Source organism: Chrysemys picta, chromosome 1, assembly GCF_011386835.1.
Source record: "Chrysemys picta bellii isolate R12L10 chromosome 1, ASM1138683v2, whole genome shotgun sequence".
In the NCBI taxonomy this organism is placed as follows: domain Eukaryota; kingdom Metazoa; phylum Chordata; order Testudines; family Emydidae; genus Chrysemys; species Chrysemys picta.
In genome coordinates, this window is record NC_088791.1 from 67,041,713 (window position 1) to 67,067,600 (window position 25,888).

The following is a 25,888-nucleotide window of genomic DNA, read 5'->3' on the forward strand; positions in this document are numbered from 1 at the left end:
ATAAGTGTGAGAATACTTACAAGGGGAGATAGATTCAATGTTTGTAATGGCTCAGCCATTCCCAGTCCTTATTCAATCCTAAATTGATTGTATCTAGTTTGCATATCAATTCCAGCTCTGCAGTCTCTCATTGGAGTCTGTTTTTGAAGTTTTTCTGTTGTAAGATAGCCACCCGCAGGTCTGACATTGAATGACCAGACAGGTTAAAGTGTTCTCCCACTGGTTTTTGAGTATTATGATTCCTGATGTTAGATTTGTGTCCATTAATTCTTTTGCGTAGAGACTGTCTGGTTTGGCTGTACATGGCAGAGGGGCATTGCTGGCACATGATGGCATATATCACATTGGTAGATGTGCAGGTGAACGAACCCCTGATGGTATGGCTGATGTGATTAGGTCCTATGATGATGTCACTTGAATAGATATGTGGACAGAGTTGGCATCGGGCTTTGTTACAAGGATAGGTTCCTGGGTCAGTGGTTTTGTTCATTGGTGTGTGGTTGCTGGTGAGTATTTGCTTTAGGTTGGGGGGTTGCCTGTGGAGCATTTACTCCCTCACAAGAGAAGTAGTTGGTTGATAGGCCTAGTTCCTCTTTGTCCCTTGCTTAGGCGTAGCTTCAACCAAGGATTCCTGTATCCTACCCACATGGTGTAAAGCAACTTCTTTTCTCTCATTCTCCCAAACAGAGAAAAGGAGTGGATAATTCCCTTAGCCTGTTAAATGCTCCGTTTCATCTGGTAGGTGATTGCATTCTGAGATGATTTAGCACAGTTGGGATATGCTTATAATGAAACTTCACTATCTATCTGATAGTCAGTTGACTACATTGACGTAATTTGGGACACTTCTTTGTGTATTATTTTATATTGTCTAAAATTGTGCTAATTACTTCAAGAGAAAATACAGTAGATTATAGGCTCTTGCCTGAAGGAGTTTACAATCTCTAAAGAATAGTAATACTCCATTTCATTGTAATCAGATTTTCACTATAACTGAATTCCACTTTAAAGTCTTCTATGCACAGTATTTTAAATGTTGTTGATCAGTACAGTAAATGAGGAATATTTTACTATCTAAATACAGCTAAATTTCAGTAGCTGCTGTTGAGTTTTTCAGAGTCTGGACTATCTTATGTGCTTGAAAATATCATGTAAAGTATACAAGTGTTTGATAAATGCTTATATGTGGATTCCATGTTAACAAAGAGAACCACTCTCCTTTCATATACTGGAAGCAGCAAAATGATGATAATTGTAATGGGGGATGAGTTACTGCTAGTACAACAATATTAGCACTGAATTATTGACAGTTTCTATGGAGTTTCAGCCAAAAAAGTTGAAATTTACTGAACTACATATGGCCTGCACTCTGAGTATAAAAATCATGACTTCAAGAGTAGTAGGAATTTGTGCAAATAAGTTGATGTTAGGATCAGCAGCAATAAATGCTTTTGATTAGCTGAACTGCAAGTGTGGGTTAGGAGCTTGTATACAAATACTTTAGTGGAGTTAAAATATTTCAGTTATTTTATTTAAGAGTTTGGCTATGCATGATTCAGGGCATTTGGTAAGTTGACTGCCTAATGGGATCAGTGAACAACCCCTCCACTCCCTTATATTTCATTGTCCACCTGGCCAGATGGCATATTTTCTGCTTTGCTCTGAAGGATCACTAGTGCAGAAGGCATGGGACCTGACTAAAGAATTGCTCCCATCCAGCCAAGGCTCACCATTCCATTATTCAAATAACTCCGATACCAATGATGCACTAACTACATTGCTGCTTAGGGGAAGTTCACAGCATTTTTGATGATGCAACTTCCTACCACTTCACATTTTATGCCAAAGATGTAGAATGATGCAAATTAAAGCTGTGATTGAAAATTCACAAGGTGATATCAGGACTCATGCTCCATAGTTAGTAGTGTCATTTATTTTCTAGACTTTTTTCCAGCTGCTTTTTTGATATTTCAAGGAGTTAGAGTTGCTTAAACATGCATATTACATGCAGAGAGACGACAGGTTGAGATTGCGACTAACATCCCATTCTTTTAAATTCTAGGACAACTTTGACGAGCCAATCTTTTTACACAGTAGGCAGAGAAAGGTGCATTTTCACACATTAGTTGATTATGTGAACCCTTGCTGTGTGGAGGGAAGTCTATTAGCTAGCTGAGGTGAACTCTACCAAGCACCAATGTGACAGTGTAGGGTACATCTAAACCAGCTAGCATCTGTTAAAAGAACTTGGCCTGTCTGCACTATGGTTTTAAAAATACACCTTTTTTTATTCTAGTGTACACAAGGACTGTATGGCTGTATATATTGTTTGGGTCAGAGAATACTGAGTTACCATTTAAAATACAGATTTTAGAAAGCTTTGCTTCAGTTCCTATTTTAGTTAAGTGTATAATTAATGTTTTAATGTATCTGGTTTTATAGCAGAACTTTTTGATGTTGATAAAAGCCCAAGGGGGCTGCACTGTTGGATGTTCAGTTACCTCCTTTTCTTAATTTTATCAATACAAAAACTACATTAAAAGAATACTGTTTAGATTGGGTAATCAAGCACTCAAAAGTTAGGAATTTACAGTTGGTTGGTTGCCTGTGCGACCTTAGTTCGCCCCCTTATGAATCCACCCTGTGCATTGAATGAGGTAGGGTTCCTGGGGAAAATAGTGTGTGATCCTGCAATTAAGACTATATAATTAGAGCCCTACCAAATATATGGTCCATTTTGGTCAATTTTGCGATCATAGGATTTAAAAAATCATAAATTTCATGATTTCAGATGTTTAAATCTGAAATTTCATGGTGTTGTAACTGTAGGGATCCTGACCCAACTCTGAAGGCAGGAGTGCAGAAGGGTGGCATGATATGGTATTGCCACCTTTTCTTCTGCGCTGCTGCTGGTGGGGCGCTGCCTTCAGAGCTGGGCGCCTAGCCAGCAGCTGTCATTCTCTGGCCACCTAGTTCTGAAGGCAGCGCAGAAGTAAAGGTGGCAATACCGCAACCCCCCTACAATAATCTTGTGACCCCCCCCCCCACCCATCCATCCACAACTCTCTTTTGTAGCAGGACCCCCAGTTTGAGAAACCCTGGTCTCTCCTCTGAAATCGATGTAGCATAGGGTAGAAGTACACAAAAGATCACATTTCACGGGGGAGACCAGATTTCACGGTCCATGACGCGTTTTTCACGGCTGTGAATTTGGTAGCACCCTAAGTATAATGCATATGCATGTGGGGCCGAATTAAGATTAAAATGGCAACTGTAAATCTGGCATTGCTTTAGTTTGAATGCTTTAGTTCGAAACCCAAATACATACAAAAAAGTTAAGAATGTTAATTTCCTAGGTTTTGTTTTTTTAAACGACAAAAGTAAAAGTAGGTGTGTGTGTGTGTTTGTAACTCTGGCAATCTCCCTATCGTGCATCCTCAGCAGAATTTGAAGCCTGAGCCTTCGGCACAGACTTCCACCACTTGAGCTATAGGTGTAAATACAGTAGCTGTCAGAGGAAGGATTTTTATCCCAGAGTGTGGGGGAATGAGACACTGAAGCCATGTTCTGGATCTGGGTGTGTCTGGCCTAGTTTGCGCCCCCCCCCCCCATGCCATCTCCAAAAAGTCAGGGAGCTAGCTCCTGTGCACTTGGGGTGGTGGGAGGGATTGGCATGGGAAGCCAAACCCAGCTCTCAAAATCAACTCTACCCCACCCCTTGCCACACTGACTCTGGCAGCTCCCAGGTACTACCAGCAAAGTGTGGTGATGGTGCTGCTGTTCTGGCAGTTTGCTTGAGCTGGACTTCTTAGAACATTCAGCGGTTTTGAGAGGCTACCAGAATTTCCCAGGGGTTGAAGGAAAGCAAGGGAGAGGAAATAGCAACTACAATTTTTTTTTGACAATTTTGCTAAATCTGAATGGAATTTTATGGGACAAAGAAAAAAGGCATTTCTACAACCTGAGAGGTTTCCCTCAAGTGAATATCGAAGGCTGATTGCAAGCATGTATGTGTTAATGCTTCTAAAAGAAAAGGGTGCAAAAATCCTTTAGAATGGAAAGTGTTAAACAACCTGAATATAAGGGTTCCTACCAGCTCCCCCAATAAGTGTGGCTTTGTAATCTTTTATTTTTTCATAACTATTTTGGAGTTCCTTGAACCAGAAATCAAAATGACTGCTACAGAATATCAGAAATATCTGAGAATGAGGCACTGAAGTTCATATTTCTAACAAGGCGTTTTTCTTTTCATTCTATAGAAATTTCCACATTAGCAGGTATAATTTTTTTTTATCATTGCACTGAAATGCTTAACTGGTATTCTGAAACGTTGCTGAAAGCAAACAAAAACTTTATATGCAGAAGTACACTGATCTAAAAGAAGTCTCCTCGTGTTCCACAACATAATGTATGCTTTTGCGCCTTTGATCTGGAGCTCTGTTAATATAAAGTTAATGTAATGCTTTTCCTTTTGGGTTTTAAGGGACCTTGAAATATCATAGTAATCCAGTAAAAGGGATGACAGTATTTCCTTATTTATTTAGCTGTTTATCAAAACTTATTTTTTAGTTATAGAATATGCCCATGATATGTTTATGCCATTCTGTAGTATAGAAGTATTTCTCTAGCATAAAAAGTGACCATTAATATACAAATGACCTTATCCCTTTTGCTTCTTTAGAAAGCTACTGTGTATAGAGTGTAATCATGTTTCTTATCATTTAGGTGACAAACAGCATGTTTGGTGCTTCAAGAAAGAAGTTTGTAGAGGGGGTCGACAGTGACTACCACGATGAAAACATGTACTACAGCCAGTCTTCAATGTTCCCACATCGGTCGGAAAAAGATGTAAGCTGAGCAAACATAATATTTTGCCCTTTAATAATGGAGTAATCTCATAACAAGGTGTATGAAATTGAAATAAGGACAGAATGTCCTCTACTCCAGGGTATTTCTTTAAGCTGTAGCCTATGTAAGTTAGTTGATGTGTGGACCTCGCAGGTAGTTCAAATGAACTGCTTCAGTGCCCTACTCATAGTTTCTCAGCTTAGAGATAAAGGTAGTTTAGTTCCCAGAGAAGTCCTAGATAGATGGCCTGGATCTACTTTTCAAATTCAGCTATTTGAGAAAGATTAGGAGCATGTCCAACCCTGTCCGTTGCACAAGAACATTCCTTTCTTTTTTTGTCCCCGAGGTTGTTTCTCTGGCCCATTGTTGAAGCATTGCTTATTCTCTAAATAAAAGCTACTCCTTCCTTCACAGGGAGTGCTACCATACACCTGACTCTTTCATGGCCAAATATGCACAGGACTTGCTAGCTTCTGGGACCCATAGGATTGAGAATTAAATTGAGGATTATGATTCGAAAAACAATCCTCAAATCTACTGGAAAAAAATAAACTATATTATTCCTCCTCCCCCCCCCCCCACCCCAAAGGGGATTCTTATAGTTCAGAAGCATGTAGAAGGACAAAGTTCTTCTAGAAAACTCAAAATTGAGGACTTAGCTCCCCCACCCCCAGTGTAGACCAGGCCCAAGTCGGTCTAAGTTACACAACATCAGCTACGAAAATACTGTAGCTGAAGTCAACTTACTTAGAGCTACTTACCATGGTGTCTTCACTACGGTAGGTCGACTGCTGATGCTCCCCCATCAACTCCGCGTATGCATATCACTCCGGTGGAGTACCGGAGTCGATGGGAGAGCGCTCGGTCGTTGATTTATTACGTCTTCACTAGATGCGATCAATCAACCCCTGCTGGATCGATCACTCCGGAGGTAAGTGTAGACATGACCTTAGTATGATTATGCAAAGCATAACGGTCTATAGTAGTTTGTTAGAACACCTTTCCCATGATTGCCTCCTGTTCCAGCAAGGCATATCCTTTTGAGAGGGTAACATTACGAGATGGAGTACTCTAGCCCTTTACTCCTTTAAGGAATTGTTTGACTTGACACTTTTGCAGCACTGTCACTATATATTTCCTTTCAACAGCCAGGCCCTTCAGAATTTTTTTTTCAAGTGGCAAACCGAGAGCTTTTTCCTCATTACATTTTAGTAAAGGAAGGGTTCTAGACCCTCTTTAAAATGCATACTCTAGATGTAAAACTATATTTTCTGCCTCTAGCTAACTATTTATATAGTAACTGTCACTATAGTTTTCTTCCGGCTTGCCATTTAAGATAGCTTCAACACTAAGACTTTACCAAGGTGAAAGCAGCAAAACTAAGGGGAGGGCACCTGAAGTCTTGTCTTATAATTGGATGACTTAATGCAAGTGGCTGGGCAACAAACAGCACCACAAGTAGTTCAAGAGATTGTAAGAGTATTTGAGAGCCTTGGTTCAGGCCTTGTCTACACTACAGAGTTTTGTTGACACAAATTATGCCAACGATCAAAAACTGTTATAATTGTTGCTTGTGGAAGTTCACACAACGCTCCTTCTGTTGGCAGAGAGCATCCACAATTGGTGCTCTAGCATTGATAGTGAGAGCAGTGCACTGTGGTTAGCTATCCCACTGTGCTACTCGCCACCTTCTGCTGCTAGGACTTGTGGGAAGGTGGAGTGGATCGCAGTGCATCATGGGTGTTGGCTCATCATCGAATTATGCATGTTTTTTCCATCCCATCATTCCATGAGCTTCTGACTGCGTTTTGCGGCATTTTTCAATGGCCCATGTTTACTGTGTGCCCTCCATCTCCGTCTGAAAGGATGGATCTTGCACTGCTCTCTACTGTTGTAGTCACTGATGGGAACAGATAACGGCTGGTCATGCAGTATATCATGAGCATCTAATCTGAACAGGAATCAGAGGTGCCTGACCTGTTGCATACCATGGAAAGAAGCAACACCAGATTACTTTTGGCATTCACAGAGCAGCTGCACATGGTGCACCATTGCTTTTAGGCTTAGGAAATAAGCACTGAATGGTGGGATTGCATCGTTATGCAAGTCTGGGATGACCAGCAGTGGCTGCAGAACTTTCAGATGTGGAAAGCCACCTTCCTGGAACTGTGTGCAGAGTTTGCCCTCTCAGTGGAGAAGCGTGTGGTGATTGCTGTGTGGAAGCTGTCAACTTCAGACTGCTGCCAGTCAGTCGCGAATCAGTTTGGAGTCGGGAAGTCCACCATTGGGACTGCATTAACAAAAAGTGTGCTGGGCCATTAATCGCATCCTGCTATGAAAGGTCTATGACTCTTGACAATGTGTGTGAAATAGTGGATGGCTTTGTGGTAATGGGATTCCATAACTGCGGAGGGGCAATAAATGGCAGGCATATCCCAATTTTGGCCCCGGACCATCTTGCGACGGAGGATATTAATAGAAAGGGGTACTTATCTATGGTATTGCGGGTGTTTGTGGATTACCGTGGGTGTTTCACTGACATCAAGATGGGGTGGTCCACGAAGGTGCTTGACGCATGCATCTTCAGGAACACTGGAGTGTACAGAAAACTGCAAGCAGGCACTTTCTTTTCAGACCAGAAGATACCAACGGGGGATGTTGAAATGCCCATAGGGATCCTGAGAGACCCAGCGTACCCCTTGCTCCCATGGCTCATGAAGCGTTGCATGGGATACCTGGACAGCAGCAAGGAACGCTTCAACAATAAGCTGAGCAGGTGCAGAATGACAGTAGAACATGCCTTTGGCAGATTAAAAAACATGCTGGCCCTGCCTTTATGGCAGATTAGATTTAAATGAGGAAAATATTCCCATGTCCATAGCAACCTACTGTGTGCTCCATAATATTTGTGAGGCTGAGGGTGAAAAGTTTCCTCTGGAGTGGAGTGTGGAGGTTGATCGCCTGGCAGCTGATTTTGAGCAGCTAGATACCAGGGCTAGTAGAGGGATACAAGGGAGCGCTATTCGAATCATGGAGGCTTTTAGGCACTATTTTGACAATGAGCAACAGTAATGTGTCTTTCTATACAGCACTCTGCCATGCTTTGGTAACTTGCCACCTTGTATGAAAATGTTGATGATTCCTGACCTGATGATTCCTGTAGTCAGGAAATGATCAAATTGCCATTGTATTAATTTCAGCAGCAACCACCATGTGTAGGAGACATATAAAGATTGGTTATCTTTCAGAGAGTATGTTTTTATTAAATACCAATTAACAACACATACAAAAGGCTTGGTGGGAAGGGCAATAACAATGAAAGGCAATGTAGGCTCGTATAGCTGTGTGTAAGTCCAGCTATCATTTTGGAAGCTGTCTGAAGGGGTGGCATGAACAGGGTACCGAGACATTCTAGGAAGTTGCAAGGAATGTGTGGGAGGAGTTTGGGGAGGGCTTGAAAAGCAGTTCTGTATTGGCTTGGGGTGGGTGGGGGGAGCATGCATGTGTTCTGCCTGCAGCGTGATTAGGGACTTCAACATCTCTGTTTGCTCCTCCATCACTTTTATCATCTGCTTTTTGCCCCATTAAAATTCACTCCTGGCTCTCCTTCCTGTCTGTTTTATCATTTTCTTTTAAAGTATCTCTCCTCACCCTGTGTTCTTGTTTTTTGGCCTCTGAGGGTTGGATCACCTCTTGAAACATGTCCTTCTTGTCCTTCCTTGGTCACGTCCTTATTTGCCGGTGTGTAGGAGGGTTCCCCTGAAGGCCACATTTGCAGAAGCACAAGAAACAATAAACAGAAGCATGATTGTTAGTGCACGCCCAGCATCGAATCATTGTAGTAAAATGCACATCTTTTTAAATGTTTAAATGAATCAGTTTCTCATTGTCCCTTAGCAAGCACACAGCTCAGTGAATGCCCTAAACATGGTGAGTTCAGCCTGGGGGGAGGAAAAGGGGTGCTCAAGATGGGGCAAAGGGTCTAGGTGGTTTTTTAAGGGAATCACTGCAGGCAACTAGGAACAATATTGTAAATTCTGCCACCATTTTCCACAGGCGGGGGCCATTGAAGCTGATATTTCACTCCTGATGGTAAGCAAGGATGCAAGAGTGCATCTCCTCCATGCGTGCAGCCTCAGACCACGTCCCTAAGCTGCTTGCCTGTGTGCTGCTTTGGTCCCTGCACAAGTGATTGCCGATTGGCACGGGAAAGTTTCCTACAACAGGGGAAGGAACAAAGCACTTCTGCCAAGGAACTTTCGGCAGAGGATTGGCAAGTACCTGCAGAAAAGTTTTTCCTAGAGATCTTTGCAGGAATCCTGTGACATCTCGGTGGGCATTAACACATTGTTCCGCCACACTGCTTAGCTGCACAAGAGAGAATGTGAAGCACACGCAAACACAGCTAGTCGTGCACATTTCTGTCCCTTCACTCACTCCAGAATATGCAAAGCAAAGGACCTCATATAACTTAGCAGCATCAACTCAACTTATCAGAGCTCTCCTCTCCTGCATCATGTGTGCCAGAGACGGACTGCTGGGACTGGCGAGATCCCTCTGGAGTGAAAAAGAGATCCTGACTTGCTGTGCCAGTGGATGATCCTGCCATGTGCTCCACATTGTCCTCCAACTCAACCTCCTTGTCCGTGACTTACTTCATCCTTGGGGTTGAGTCCGCTGACTCCAGCCCTGCCGAAGTATCCACAGGGCTCTTGGCGGTAGCAGTGAGGTGTCCACCGAGGATGGCATCCAACTCTTTATAGAAGTGGCAGGTCTTTGGTGCAGCCTCAGGTCGACAGTTTGACTCCCTTGCTTTCTGGTACACCTGCCTCAGCTATTTTATCTGTGCACGGAACTGCTGCATGTCCCGTTCGTAGCCTTTATCCAACATGTCAGATTTCTTGTGGCCATAGGTATAGAAGTTCCTATGGCTGGAGCGGAGCTGGAACTACACAGCCTCTTCTCCCCAAAGTGTCAGCAGATCCAACAACTCACGTGTGCTCCAAGCGGGAGAGCGTTTGCTGTGTGGAGCCGCCCTGGTCAGCTGGGAAGATGTGATGTGAGCTGTCCACTCTGAGCAAACAGGAAGTGGAATTTCAAAAATTCCCAGGCCATTAAAGGGGGAAGGGTGGATGTCTGTGTACCTTGGTGCAAGGCAGCAGTGTTCGAACTGCTGACCAGAGCAATCAGGCATTGTGGGACATCTCCTGGAGCCATTTATTGGAACATAACCAAGCGCGCTGTCTACACTCACACTTTGTTGATATAACTTTGCTGCAAAAAGCTCTATGCCTTTTGTCAAGATGGTTTTATTTTGTCGGCAAAGCAGGAAAGTTTGTTGGTGGAAGGAGTATTGCAGCGTGTACATCTCCTTTTGTTGACAAAACTCTGTAGTGTAGACAAGGCCTTAGTTGAAGAAAAAGGATATATCAGAGTCTACCTAGATTCTCACCAGGAAGTTCAGTTCTAGATAACCAGAGTTGAAATCTTCTGTTGTGGAAGAATTCCATATGTAGTTCAGTGACTCACGTGCCCAGCCAGAACCTGGACAGTCTTAATTCACTGGGTCTGCTGATTTCATGTATAATGCAGTGGTTTCTTAGATCAGACTCCACTCCAGTCATCTAATCCTTCTCTTCTTCGATATTGGGTGCTCATTGCTTGGAGTGAGTAGATCTTTACTCATTTCACCTGTCATGGGCTATGGGTAGAACACCCATAAATGCTATTGCTATGGATTGCACTGGACAACATGTGACTCAAGGTAGAAGGTTGTCTTTGGCAAAGGAATTGAATATGCATTTTATAGAGCTTCAAGCATCTTGATCTTCTTTTGACAACTCAGAATTCCGCTTGAAACAAAAGTGATTGAATTGACAATGTGACTACTGCATCCAAACGGGTGATAATTCTGAATCAATTATTGTGTGAGCTTTGGTCAGGAAAGTATCTTATTCTTCTGAGTCCTATTCTCTTCTGAGGAGAAAAAATACACTGGCTGATGTTCTAATTACATGTTGGCTCACAGAAGAGAGTGGATCAAGTTGTCACCTCTAACCCTCAATGCTTTGCTACTGTAGTTCTCTGCCTGCGACACCCACAAAATCAAGGCATTGTGATGCACTTGGGGTTACAGGGTAAACAGTGACACAACTTTTCACCGATCTGGGTTGCATCCCATAACATAACCATTCAACCGCAAATAATTTCACTTCTCACAGACAAATCTATTTCTGTCAGTTTGCATCTGTAATGACAAAAGAAAGACCTTCATGTTTTGTGAAATAGTTTTTGCAGTAAATGCTTTCTCCATGATTTGGTGTTCATTTTCTCTCCCAGTCCTTTGACTGACAGAAAAGGCTACAGAACAAAGAAAAGCAGTGACATCAGCATAATCTTTGGATTAGTTGACTAGTTTTGTCTTGCCTGGAAAATCTGAATTCTTCTGTAGCAGGGGTCGGCAACCTTTCAGAAGTGGTGTGCCGAGTCTTCATTTATTCACTCTAATTTATGGTTTCGTGTGCCAGTAATACATTTTAACCTTTTTAGAAGGTCTCTTTCTATAAGTTTATAATATATAATTAAACTATTGTTGTATGTAAAGTAAATAAGGTTTCAAAATGTTTAAGAAGCTTCATTTAAAATTAAATTAAAATGCAGAGCCTCCCAGACTGGTGGCCAGGACCTGGGCAGTGTGAGTGCCACTGAAAATCAGCTTGTGTGCCGCCTTCGGCACGTGTGCCATAGGCTGCCTACCCCTGTTCTGTAGTTTCCAGGCTTCATCTTCTCAAGGCTTGATGTTTTGTTCTGACCATCAAATTAATTTTTTCAAAAGGTGACTCATGAGAGAGTGACTCTTATTTTAACAGAAGCTTTTCTTGCATGGGGATAGGAGCTGCATTACAGAAGCGGGAGAGGCACATCTGGCATACAACATCTGATAAGGAAAAATTTCTTGCTGATGTGATAGTATGAGTCTCAAAGCTTTGAAAATGTTCCCTACCACACACTTTTAAGTTGTTGCAAGCTGGCTTAAAAAGATTTTAAACTGTAAATACCTTTTATTGGAAGCTTTTGCTTGTAATATCTTGAGAGGCCAAATGGGGTTTGAGGTTGTCATCACACCATCTGATCAAGTAGAGTTGCTGTCATTTAAAGATATGAGTTCAACCCATGCATTTTGGATTGCTATATTTTGGATGTTGAAAGAAGTATGCAACAGAAGTCTGCTTTATCTTTTTTTACTGAGTTTTAAAACCCTTCATATGCTTTTGCTTTTATTTTTGTGTTTTGCCATTCTGCTTTGAGATTAAAAGACAGTATTTGGTTGGGAACAGGATGGTTTGGGGGTTGCTTTTTTTTTTTTTTTTTTTTAGTATTTGTTGTTATGGCAGGGGCACTTACAGAACCCATTCAGGTTTGGGGCTCAATATATGTAATAATGACTCACTTATAGATGTTTGTTTTCAAATCTCTATGATAAATATTTATTATCTTATTAATTTTTAGTTCCTTATCTTCCATTTGTTAATGTTTTTATTTTGTGGCTATGTGCAGTACTCTAACACAAGTTATTTTGATATTTTAGAGTTTTATCCATTACAAATACTAAGTCTCGGTTGGAGATTAAAAAGCCTGTAGGACTTTTAGTACATTTTCAGGAGACAGGTTTTCTTCAGGCTGCTGTATATAGTGTCTAGCCTTAGAGTTTGACATCTCTGTCTTCTGCTGCTACTGCCAGTTGCTGGGATAATGAATAAAACGACAGTATTTCGTTTTCCTGAGAAAATTTTGCTTAAATACCTTTTAGTTACTATTTGAGAGGCTTTTAGCTAAAAATTTGACAGATTCACGATTTAACTTCAGATGTTACATTTAGGGTTGTGTGTCAAAAGCATGCCTATGGAATCCTCTGACATTACAAGGAACTAGGTACAGTGAAGTTAGGACTGGGTAATTTAGTAGCATTAATTTAGATGATAAATAATTATTTTGTAATGGATGACTAGCTTTGATCCATTTGAATAAAGTGGAAAGTTAATCTCTGGCAAAAATCAGGTTAGTATGATAGATTTAATGTTAATAGGAGATATGTATTTTCATAAAACTTACAATTATATTTTCAAATATATTTGTATCAAACCCATTTCCCCTGCTTACCTTACGAAACTCGGAGCTTAAGTGCCATTTCTCTGCAATAGCTGATGATATTGCTAACACAGAAAGCAGTGGGGACGGGAGCCTGCTGTCCTGTCTGAGAGATCAGAGAGACTCTCTTCATTCATCTCATTATAGGTGAAAAAGCTTTTATTGACATTTTAAGAGATGAATAAAAGGTGCATTGCTATCATTTGACAACAGTCTGAGGAAATTTCTTGCTGGACATAAGAACAGCCATGCTCGGTCAGACCAGTGGTACACCTAGCCCAGAGGTTCTCAAACTGTGGGTCGTGGCCCCTCAGGGAGTTGCGAGGTTATTACGTGGGAGGTCATGAGGTGTCCGCCTCCATCCCAAACCCCACTTGGCCTCCAGCGTTTATAATGGTGTTAAATATATTAAGTGTTTTTAATTTATTGGGGGGGGGGGTGTCACCTTCAGAGGTTTGCTGTGTGAAAGGGACAAGTACAAAAGTTTGAGAACCACTGACCTAGCCCAATATTCTGTCTTCCGACAGTTGCCAATGCCGGATGCTTTCGAGGGAATGAATAGAACAGGCAATCAAGCGATCTATCCCCTGTTGTGCATTCCCATCATCTGGCAAACAGAGGCTAGGGATGCTCAGGCCATGGCTACACTCAAAACTTCGAAGCGCTGCTGCGGGAGTGCTCCCGCGGCAGCGCTTTGAAGTGCGAGTGTGGTCACACACCAGCGCTGGGAGAGAGCTGCAGGGGATTAGCTTACAGCACTGGGAGCACATCTCACACTGGTGCTTTACAGCGTTGTAACTTGCTGCGTTCAGGATGGTGTTTTTTTTTACACCCCTGAGCAAGAAAGTTGCAGCACTCTAAAGCGCCAGTGTAGCCGTGGCCTCAGAGCATGGTATTGCATCTCTGTCCATCCTGACTAATAGCCATTGATGGACCTATCTGCCAGGAACTTACCTGGTTCTTTTTTAAATCCTGTTTTGGTTTTGGCCTTCACAGCATCCCCTGGCAAGGAGTTCCACAGGTTGACTGTGTGTTGTGTGAAGAAGTACTTCCTTTTGTTTGTTTTTAAATTTGCTGCCTGTTAAATTTCATTGGGCAGCCCCTAGTTTCTTGTGTTATGTGAAGAAGTAAATAACATTTCCTTATTCACTTTCTCTATACCAGTCAAGATTTTATAGACCTCTATCAGACCCCATGCCCCCCTTAATCATCTCTGAAAAGTCCCAATCTTTTTAATCTCTCCTTATATGGAAGCTGTTCTATACCCATAATCATTTTTTGTTGTCCTCTCTGTACCTTTTCCAATCCCAATATATATTTTTTGAGATTGGACGACCAGATCTGCATGCAATATTGAAGATATGGGCATACCGTGGGTTTATATAGAGGCATTATGATATTTTCTGTCATCTTATCTATCCCTTTCCTCATGGTTCCTAACATTGTTACCTTTTTTGACTACCGCTGAACATTGAGTGGATGTTATCAGAGAACTATCCACAATGACTCCAAGATCTCTTTCACTGGTAACAGCTAGTTTAGACCCCATCATTTTGTATGTATAGTTGGGATTATGTTTTCCAATGTGCATTACTTTGCATTTATCAACATTGAATTTCATCTGCTGTATTGTTGCCCAGTCACCCAGTTTTGTGAGATCCTTTCGTAATTCTCCGCAGTCTGCTTTGGACTTAACTATCTTGACCAAATATAAGCATACATTGTATAATGTTAAACATGTGGCAACATTGTAACAATTATAGTATGTTTATCGAACAGTTGCTACAACTTAAAAATTTGTTTTCATAATAAATTTACACTGCATGATGGGAGAGCCAAGTGTTTGGAATTTATACGGTTTTACCTATATTTATAACCTATAAGGTATCTGCTTTTGACTTTTATCTAATTTGGGCATGTAAACATAAACCAGTGTTACTTGGCTAGAGAGGAAAACAGATATTCATGTTTGTACTTTATATTGTCCTTCAGTTTGCAGAGAGGGAGGAAGTAAAATGCATCTCTGAATCACATTTTAAGAAATTACAGGTAATTTTTTTTTTTTTTAAACAAACTGGAATGTATGTAGTAAAGGAAATAGAGAGCTATTTCTACCACGAGAAACTGATTTTTCTATCAGCAAACTACTGATTAAGAATTTTTGTTAACATAGGCTATAAGTAGGCTTGGAAGGATTAGATTTTTATCAGTAAAGGTCTTGCACTGTAAACACATAAATCAATGAAAAAATCTTTCCATCCGTTATAATAGAAATATACAGATAGGCAAATTAAGAAAAATGCTGCTTGAGAACTTCAGCGTTTGATTTAAGGATATTTACTTTGTATATTTTGACGTGATGTTGACAATTTGTGTTTCAATGGTTTTAAAACTTTAACTTTTTGAATTTCAAATGTCTACTGTCATTAAATAATTATTGTCTAACTCCCCCCTGCCCCAATAATTTCCCACAATTGTGAAACTTTAAATGGATAAAAATAGAAGAAAAAAGCTTAACCCATAGTTGCAGCACATGTGTGAACATCTACTCGATAAAAATCTAAAAAAGGTTAATAGAAACTTCAATATATCTGTTGAAATCATAAAGATAAAAATTGAATTCTGCCAAGCCTAGTTACAAGAGAGTTAAGTCATTATGCAAGTCTTTCAGTATACCACAAAATTGTTTCTATTGTTTACTACATAGCTATGTCTAGTACACCTATTTTTAAACCAACAGTATAAGATAATTGGTGAATGCAAATGAGTCTTAAAATTTCAAGTGGTTCTTTGGACCAAACTCCATTGCATGCATGCAATCATGCTCCTCTTCCATGCTCCTGTATTATAAATTGGCTCATTGAGTGTATAGTGAATGTATTACATTGTGTTAGAAATGTATTTATTTGTTAGTGTTCATTCTTTCACCTACAGTATTCATCTATTAATGAAGTGCAGCCAGTCTCTTAATCTGATTAAAATGTCTTTTATCAGCTTAGTCTTAATCACTCATGGCATCTTCCATAATACCAAATTACAACTTTCCCAGTAATCTCTTGTCTGATTAATAACTCATATTGTATACCTTAGTATTGTATATGAGTTTTAAAGAGATGCTAAATTTTTAAAAAAAAATAACACTTGTTAATGATATCATTTACACTTTAAAACTGAAAGAATTATAAAAATCAGTTTGTTTTTCACTGTTTAGGCAGTTTATTTCTTCCATTTCCTCAAGTTAAACAATGAAGTCGATAGTTATTTTCACTGCAAAATCTCAATACTTATAAATATTTTGAATATTGCAGATACTTTACTGTAAATGTTTATTTTAAACTCATCATTGGAATTTTAATAATTTAGAGAAATGCTTTTATTGGTCTTACATTTTGTAAATGCTTGTTAGAAAACCTAATTTTGGGGAAAATTTTGCAGTGGTCTATTTTAAATTACATTTAAGACAAAAGGAGAATTATTAAGAAAATGAAAGATTAAACCAGAAGAATATGATAGATCTAGTTTTTGTGTTAATTATTTATTTGCTTAACTTCTAATTTTATTAAATGGTTAACATAGTGCTGTCTCCCTTTAAAACTGTGATTCATCTACTCATGTCATTCTAATAGTACCTGTTGTGCTGTATAAGATGTGGTCTACACTATGAATTTAGTTCGAATTTAGCAGTGTTAAATTGAATTAACCCTGCACCCGTCCACACAACGAAGCCATTTACTTCGACATAAAGGGCTCTTAAAATCGATTTCTGTACTCCTCCCCGACGAGGGGAGTAGCGCCAAAATCGACGTTGCCATTTCAAATTAGGGTTAGTGTGGCCACAATTGCCGTAGTGTAGACATACCCATAGTAACAGAAACAAAGTAACACAGATACAGCATGATTGTCCTCTGTTGGTGACGAAGAAGATAATTATCAACCTTTCTCATATGTTTAGATATCCACTGGTCTGGATGATATTTGTGGATTTAAATTTGCTCGTTCTACCAGATTTGAGGCAGTTTAGGCTCTTTTTTTCCTACTTCTTCCTTTGAGTTTAGGTTCACTGGACTGGACTGATGCAGCACTTCATTGATCATAGTTTACACTGGGCAAGTCTACATTACAATGCTACATCTGGTGAAGATGTGCATAATTATTCCACCTGGGGGAGAAGCTGAGCTATGTGGCTGGGAGAGCGTCTCCTGCCAACATAGTGCCGGTGTGGACCACACAAAACTTTTGTCGCTCAGGGGTGTGAAACTCACCCCCCCAGCAATGCAAGTTAGATCAACTTAACTGATAATGTAGACCTGCCTATTCCTTCCATCTCGGAAAACAGCTTCAGCTTTGCTCAGGGAGCTATAGAGCATGATTATTTCACAAACTTCTGAGGAACTTCAAATGAATGTGCATGCAACTTTTTCAGGGCTGATGTTATTAAGCCTAGATAAATTACATTGCAATAAACCAATCTGGAGGTAATGAAGGCATATATAATAGAAACCAGTTCAGTCACCTAGTCAGTTTTTTCTTGTTAGAATTTGTTCATTGCAGTTCCTTCTTATATCTAAGTCTAGAATCAGTGAGGAGTGTGGTTGGACCTCACAACTGTTTTTTGGGGTGATAAGAGTTCTGTGTGATAAGACTTGCATTGTGGCCACTTAAGATTTCCAATTCTTTACCCAAGTAATACAAGATTGACTTTCTCACCTCAGTTGTTGCAGTCTTTGGTCCTGTTGCCTTTTATTTTAAATTTTGCAAACGAGAAAATTAAAGTATGCAAATTAGGTCAACTGTCTCTATTTTTATCAATTGCTGTAGGAAAAAAGTTACCTTGTATTTGATATTTTTCCTAGGAATTGGCTCTTCCATTAGTTCAGTCACCCACTTTTCCAGTCACCCACAGTATGCAGACCAGTGAACGCCTATGTATATGAGAGAGAATTAGGTTTATTTGTAATCTTTTATTTTCTCTGAATTATTCCAAGGCATTCTACAAAGCAGTCCATGACCATAATCAGGTTGGCTGTACTGTTGCCTATTCTTCGCTGCTTTTTTTTTTTTTTTTAATATTATTATTAAACGTAGCGCCTGGAACAATAGCTTCCTGATTGGGGTCTCAAGCTGTTACTATAATATGGATGATAATCCTTCAGCCTAAGGTTAAATATTGCTGTAAAATGCAAATGAGTTTAACAACAAAATCAAATACATTAGATAGCCAATGCACCCTTCATGATAAAATAATAAATGACATCATGTGCCTTTCCAGCTTACCTGAAATGTAGGTAAATTACAGAGTATTAAGCCTCTTGTATTTCCTAATAGTACATACTTAGGATGCCATATTAACCAATCTTTAATTGAATCCTACTGTTTTTTATAAATTGCTATAATCTCCTGACCATCATATATAGTGGCTGTCATTAAATTTTAACATTTGCAAGTGGTTACCACCCAGTTTTCCTTATACTTAAACCACACATTGCCATTAAAAGCCAACATCTAAAAACAGTGCCCACACAACAAGAAAAGAAGAAAATGGTAATTAATGTAGGTACATAAACAGTTCAAAATTAAATCACTGTAGACAAGTAAAGGATTGTATTCGCTAGGACTGAGACTTGACGTCTACATTAGAAATACAGTGCTTGATTCTTTATTGTGCTATGGCATTATTATGCCTGTTCAGTAGTGCAAAGGGGCTTTAAATTAATTGGCTCTGATCACAGTATGTTTCTCCAGTACTGTATATAAATACCTGAGTGGTGTAGAGATCTACGCCACTCATTACCACATCCTCTAGCATAAGAAGTAGGGATGATGGAAAGGTGGTGTGGTGTAATCAGACCATCTCTGTGCTCCAGCTGTTCTTAGCTACTGAAACCAGTCCTTCATGGCCACAAGTAGTTAGGACTGCTTTAACTTATGTATGGGGCCTAGGCAAGGCCCTGGCTGACCCAAGAATAAAGGAGTCACAAACATGACTTAATACCATCTTCACGGCCACACTCTCATTGTCCCATTTCTACTTCATGCATAGTTTGGTCAAAAATGCCACACTATCGAAGTTCTCTCTACCATGCAGGTGTACCAAGATCCTTTCTGTTTCTCACACTATCAAAAGCCATCACTTCAGAATTTCTAATAAAATTTATTGTTTACATCCTTCTCAGCGGGTCAGTAATAGACAGATGAAAGAAACTTGTCCAACATAACAGTATTTGCACAGACAAAACTCTTTCTCTTTTAAAGCATCACTGGTACATAATCTAGGAAAATTTTCTCCTTGGGTATCCAGGATACCAGAAGTCCTTCCAGTCTCTTTGTTTTAGGAGGCCAGAGTTTCAATTCTAGTAGGATCATTTGAGTTAATCCAGTGCTACTTGCAATGAGCGTAAGTAATACTGTAGTCACTAGAGCCCTGTTGCTCTAGCAAAACATCTGATATTTTTTTGAGATTCTCTCCATATATGAGGGGTAGCCGTGTTAGTCTGTATCCACAAAAACAATGAGGAGTCCGGTGGCACCTTAAAGACTAACAGATTTATTTGGGCATAAGCTTTCGTGGGTAAAAAACCCACTTCTTCAGATGCATGGTGTAAAAATTAGTTACAGGCATAAATATATACTGGCACATGAAGAGAAGGGGGTTACCTTACAAGTGGAGAACCAGTGGTGACAAGGCCAATTCAGTCAGGGTGGATGTGGTCCACTCCCAATAATTGATGAGGAGGTGTCAATACCAAGAGCAATACCAATTGCTTTTGTAGTAAGCCACCTACTCCCAGGCCCTATTCAAGCCCAAATTAATGGTGTTAAGTTTGTAAATGAATTGTTGCTCTGCGGCTTCTCTTTGAAATCTGTTTTTGAAGGTTTTTTTGTTGAAGGATGGCTACTTTTAAATCTGTTACTGAATGTCCAGGGAGATTGAAGTGTTCTCCTGCAGGTTTTTGTATGTTACCAATCCTGATGTCTGATTCGTGTCCATTTATTCTTTTATGTAGAGACTGTCTGGTTTGGCCAACGTACATGGCAGAGGGGCATTGCTGGCACATGATAGCATATATCACATTAGTAGATGTGCGGGTGAATGAGCCCCTGATGGTGTGGCTAATGTGGCTGGGTCCTCTGATGGTGTCACTAGAGTAGATATGGGGACAGAGTAGGCAACGGGGTTTGTTACAGGGATTGGTTCCTGGGTTAGTATTTCTGTGGTGTGGTTTGTAGTTGCTGGTGAGTATTTGCTTCAGGTTGCGGGGCTGTATGTAAGCAAGGACTGGCCTGCCTCCCAAGGTCTGAGAGTGAGGGATCGTTTTCCAGGATAGGTTGTGGATCGTTGATGATGTGCTGGAGAGGTTTTAGCTGGGGGCTGTACATGATGGCCAGTGGCATTCTGTTATTTTCAGGCCTGTCCTGAAATAGGTGACTTCTGCGTACCCATCTCACTCTGTCAGTCTGTTTCCTCACTTCCCCAGGTGGGTATAGCAATTTTAAGAATGCTTGATAAAGATCTTGTAGGTGTTTGTCTCTGTCTGAGGGACTGGAGCAAATGGCTTGGCTGTAAACAATGGATCATGTGATGTGTCCTGGATGGAAGCTGGAGGGATGTAGGTAAGTAAGCTGTCAATAGGTTTCCAGTGTAGGTGTTTGTGACCATCACTTATTTGCACTGTAGTGTCCAGGAAGTGGATCTCTTGTGTGGACTGATCCAGGCTGAGGTTGATGGTGGGGTGGAAATTGTTGAAATCCAGGTGGAATTCTTCAAGAGCCTCCTTCCCATGGGTGCATATGATGAAGATGTCATCAATGTAGCACAAGTTAGAGGAGGGGCACTAGGGGTTTTTTTTACCCACAAAAGCTTATGCCCAAATAAATCTGTTAGTCTTCAAGGTGCCACCGGACTCCTCCTCATTTTTCTTCATATATACCCTTTCAAAACCACAAAGAGTATGTGAATTGTTTGTATGCTATGTTGGACTTTAAACATTGTTGAAATCACAGTAATAGTAGATTGAGACTTTTTTTTTCTGTATTATCAACTCTGAATTGTTGTTTCCAAGGCATCCTTATTACCAGAAAATTCTCCTACTTGTTTTCTCTCAGTGAATTATGAATGATTTAAGTAATAAATGATTTGCCCTCCATATTGAATCCAGATCAAATAGTCCCTGACTCCGAGATCAGCTAGAAGCAGATGAGTTCTCAGTTACCACAAGGAAAACACAAAGAGAAGGAAATAATAAAAGCTAGGGTAGTGTATACTCTCCATCCAGTTTACTAACTTTCCAAAGAAGAAAATGCATATGACAAAACCCAGCTAATTTATCTTGGATGGGGTCATTGAGGCTTGTTTGTTGCATGTACCTTTACAGGGATGAGTAGTTTACAACAAAGTATTTAGTAGTAATAATCTTATATTCCATTGTTTGGGGTAATGAAGGCTTGGGGCTAAGCAATCCTTCATGTTAAAGAACTTAAACTACTTCTTCGAGTGATTGCTCACGTGAAATCCAATAGGTGTGAGTGTGCTGCATGCACGATTGTCGGAAGGATTTTCTCCTAGCGGTACCCGTCAGGTCGGCTGTGGAGACCCCTGGAGTGGCGCCTTCATGGCGGTGTATATAGGTCCCTGCCGACCCGCCGCTAGCTCAGTTCCTTGTTACCACTAGTGACGGTCATTGGAGCAGCTCAGTCTCTTGCATTCGCAAGTGCCTACTTAGTGGTTCCCTTTTCTTAGTTGTAAATAGTTATTAGTTTAAATAGTAGTTTGTAGTTAGTTGGGCTTACTTTGGGGGGGCTTTCCCCCCGCCCTATTTTCCCCAGGCAGTGGGGCATGCCTCAGTTGCAGGGGTTTAAGGCATGTGAGAGGTGTGCGAAACCTATGCCACAGGTGATCCGCACGCTGCTTGTCTCAAGTGCCTAGGAGAGGCCATCAGACAGAGTGCCCAAATTCACAGGAGCTTTAGACCCAGGACTGAGAGAGAGCGGGACTATCATTTTGAAGCTCCTCCTAATGGACTCGGCTCTCCGCCCCCAGGCGGCACTGGAAATGGATGCGGGATGTCCTGGCACCAAAAAAGGACTCCTCCAAGGAGCATCGGCGCTGTTACCCTTCGGTGCCGCATAAGAAAAAGAAGGCGGATGGGGTCGTTCCCCTGACAAGAAGCCGTGAGGGGATTCCAGCAGGATGCATCCTCCGGCAGCACACCCACAGTCTGGACCTCAAGACCCGGCACCATTGACTCTGGCCCCAACAGGAGGCCCGTCGAGTCCAGTGCCGATGGGCTACCTGACTCGGGAGGATCTGGAGGAAGAGCTTGACTTCCCCTCCATGCTGGATACCTATGAGGCAGCGTGGGACCTCATTGCCATGATGGCGCAGTCCCTGGCCCCACAGGTGCAAGCTCCGGCACCGCTAGCCCAGGCACTGTCAGCGGCACCGGCTGCAGCATCTATCCTGGCACTGCATATGGCGACGGCACCCTTTGCGGCACTGATGGCGTCATCGCCCCAGGTTCATCATCGCGGCAAGCCCACGATGTTACGGCGCCACTCACCATCACCTTGGTATCGCTCCCCGGCACTGTTGGGCTCTGCCCCCTGTGATCAGGCACAGACTACTCATCCAAGTCAGGTGCTGAGTCTTCTGTCTCTCGACGCAGCCAGTACCGCTCCCAGCACCGCAGACCAGTGGACTCTTTGGCACCGGCGGTTGCTTGGCTACCCCAGTGGCATGGCCTTTACAACAGCCCTTCTGTACTCCTTGGGCCTACCATCAGGATCAGGGCTCCAGGCTGGCATCGGCGGCATCCGCACTCTTGTCTTCCCCTGCCCCCCTGCACCACCACCACCTCCCCCATCGTCGCTGGCTTGACACACCCCCAGGGCTCCTGAGGACCCTACACGAGATAGGGACTCTGGGCTGTCACGCTCGGGCACAGCACCTGAACCAGCGCCATCAGTGACACGGGCACCGCCACCACCCTTCCAGCGATGGACACCAGGACCTTCTTAGCAGGTGGCCCAAATTACGTCAGATTGCTGGGTCCTGAGCACAGTAGGGGTGGAATATTCTATCCAATTTTGTTCCCTTCCCCATCCCTTTTCAGGGACCCTTCTCACGAACAGCTCCTTTTGCAGGAGGTGCAATTGCTCCTCGCTCTAGGGGTAATAGAAGAGGTTCCTCAGGAGTTCAGGGGGAAAGGGGTTCTACTCTGGCTATTTCCTCATCCCCAAGGCCAAAGGTTTGGCTCCGACTTATCCTGGATCTCAGAGACCTCAACACATTCATAAGGAAAGTGAAGTTTTGCATGCTCTCTCTGGCTGCCATCATTCCTTCCCTAGATCTGAGGGACTCTTACGCTGCCCTCGACTTGAAAGATGTATCCATTATCCCGGCCCAAAGACATTTCCTTCGCTTCGTGGTCAGTGGCCAGTACTACCAGTTCAGGGTGCTCCCATACGGGCTCTCGACAGCCCCCTGGGTATTCACCAAGTGTATGGTGGTCGTGACAGCCTTCCTCTGCAAACGTCAGGTGCAAGTGTTCCCGTACCTGGACGACTGGCTCATCGAGGATGAGTCACAAGCACAGGCTGCAGAGCATGTGTCTTTGGCCCAGGCCACATTCTACAGGCCAGGCCTCATAATGAATGTGCCCAAATCCACACTAGCCCTGACGCAGAGAATAGAATTAATAGGGGCTCTCTTGGACTCCAGGCAGGCCGGGACATTCCTGCCTGAGCTGTGCTTCCAAGCACTCATGGACATTATCGAAAACCTTAGCCGATTCCCCATAACCACGGCCAGAAATTGCATGAAACTGTTGGGGGATATGGCGGCCTGCACAGACGTGGTCCGGCACGCCAAGTTATGCCTTCGGCTCCTCCAGGCGTGGTTAGCGCGGGTGCACAGGCCGGGCAGGGACCCACTGGACATGATAGTTACCCTTACCCCTCGCATTCTTGAGTCTCTCCACTGGTGGCTGCAGCCACAAGTGGTCTGTGTGGGAGTACCCTTTGCCAAACCCCAACCTACGCTATCACTAGTCACGGATGCCTCAGCGCTCGGTTGGGGAGCGCACCTGGGCAATATCAGAACCCAAGGCCTATGGTCCCACACAGAACTATTGCTGCATATCAACGTAAGGGAGCTGAGGGCGGTTCGTCTGGTATGCCAAACATTCCAGGCTCGCCTTCAGGGCGTATGTGTGTTGGTGCTGACGGACAACACTGCAGCGATGTTCTATATAAACAAACAGGGTGGTGCTCACTCCTCTCCCCTGTGCCGGAAGCCCGTTAGCTGTGGGACTTTTGCATCGCCCACTCAATACACCTAGAGGCGTCACACCTTCTGGGAGCGCAAAATGAGCTAGCCAATTGCCTCAGCCGCTCACTTCAGTCACAAATGGTCCCCCAGGCCGGACATCGCACACTCGATTTTCCAGAGGTGGGGCTTTCCCCACATAGACCTGTTTGTGATGCGGAACAAGAGGAAGTGCCAGCGGTTCTGCTCTTTTCTGAACCCACAGCCCAGACTCCATCGCGGACCTCTTTCACCTTTCATGGATGAGTCACCTGCTGTACGCGTTCTCGCCCTTCCCTCTCATACACAAAGTCCTCCTCAAGACTCGTCGGGATGTGGCTTCCTTGAACCTCATAGCACCAGCATGGCCCCGCCAGCACTGGTTCACCATGTTGTTGAACCTCTCGGTGGACAGATCAGTATAGCCCTTCCTGTGTGCCCGACACTCATCACACCCTACACGGTCTTTTATAAAGATAAAGTGCAGCAACGCCCTCACCCTGTGTTTCTGCCAAAGGTAGTCTCCTAGTTTCATGTGAACCAAGACACATTTTTACCTATGTTCTTCTCTAAGCCTCGTGCCAGTAACAGAGAGCACATGTTCTATTTCCTGGACGTAAGGCATGCCCTAGCATTCTGCATTGAGCGTACAAAGCCATTTTTTAAGTCACCACAGCTCTTTATTGCAATCGCAGAAAGGATGAAGGGGCTCCCAGTCTCATCCCAGTGCATTTCATCATGGATCATGTCCTGTATCAGAACATGCTACAACCTGGCTAAAATTCCAGCCCCTCCGCTTATGGCGCACTCCACGAGAGCGCAGGCGTTGTCTGCAGCATTCCTGGCGCAGGTCCCTATTTATTGTTCCATAAGTAACTGAGTGGGATGTTTGAGACCATTGAAAGTAAAGTTTGATATTAACATCAGTATGTGATACACCTCTACCCTGATATAACACTGTCCTCAGGAGCCAAAAAATCTTATTGCATTATAGGTGAAACTGTGTTATATCGAACTTGCTTTGATCCGGCAGAGTGCGCAGCCCCACCCCCCTGGAGCACTGCTTTACCGTGTTATATCAGAATTCGTGTTCTATCGGGTCACGTTATAGTGGGGTAGAGGTGTATTACAAACTTTAGGTATCATTTTTTAGAGCAATGAAGTATCTATCTTTCTTTGTCCTTTTGGTAACAACTCTTTTGTTTGGTTGTTTTAATATAGATGCTGGCATCACCATCAACATCAGGTCAGCTGTCTCAATTTGGGGCAAGTTTATACGGGCAACAAAGTAAGTACTCTGTTTATTACTGATATGCTTCTTTTATGATGTATGCATGTTCATTTTTACATCTTGAGGGAGAATATGCATATCGTTTTTTCTGTTAATTACATAGGAGAGGTTGCATGTCTTTTTATGTGTGTGACCTGTGCAAGATACATTTTAGATCTGGGTTAGTAGGTTTTTATGCATTTGCCATGATTTGATGCTCTACAGTTGCTAAATAAATATCACCTAAAATATTCTATAGTTAAACACAGTATAAAGAATATCTGTGGCTTAGCCATGACTTTTAAAAAGAAAACTAAAAC

General features: G+C 42.3%; 1 protein-coding gene across 16 annotated transcripts in view; it reads left to right on the plus strand.

Annotated features, from left to right (window-relative positions):
* Positions 1-25,888, plus strand: part of CNOT2 (CCR4-NOT transcription complex subunit 2) — a 124,749-nt gene that overhangs the window by 64,037 nt on the left and 34,824 nt on the right. For 8 of the 16 annotated variants that reach the window (XM_065571159.1, XM_042860135.2, XM_065571507.1 and 5 more), the window contains 3 exons: positions 4,726-4,848; positions 14,989-15,045; positions 25,520-25,586. In XM_065571159.1, the coding sequence (XP_065427231.1) occupies positions 4,738-4,848; positions 14,989-15,045; positions 25,520-25,586 (235 nt within the window). In that variant the 5' untranslated portion in view covers positions 4,726-4,737. The remainder of the gene's footprint in view (positions 1-4,725; positions 4,849-14,988; positions 15,046-25,519; positions 25,587-25,888) is intronic. The other 8 variants (XM_065571976.1, XM_008172408.4, XM_065571737.1 and 5 more) reach the window with 1 other exon arrangement.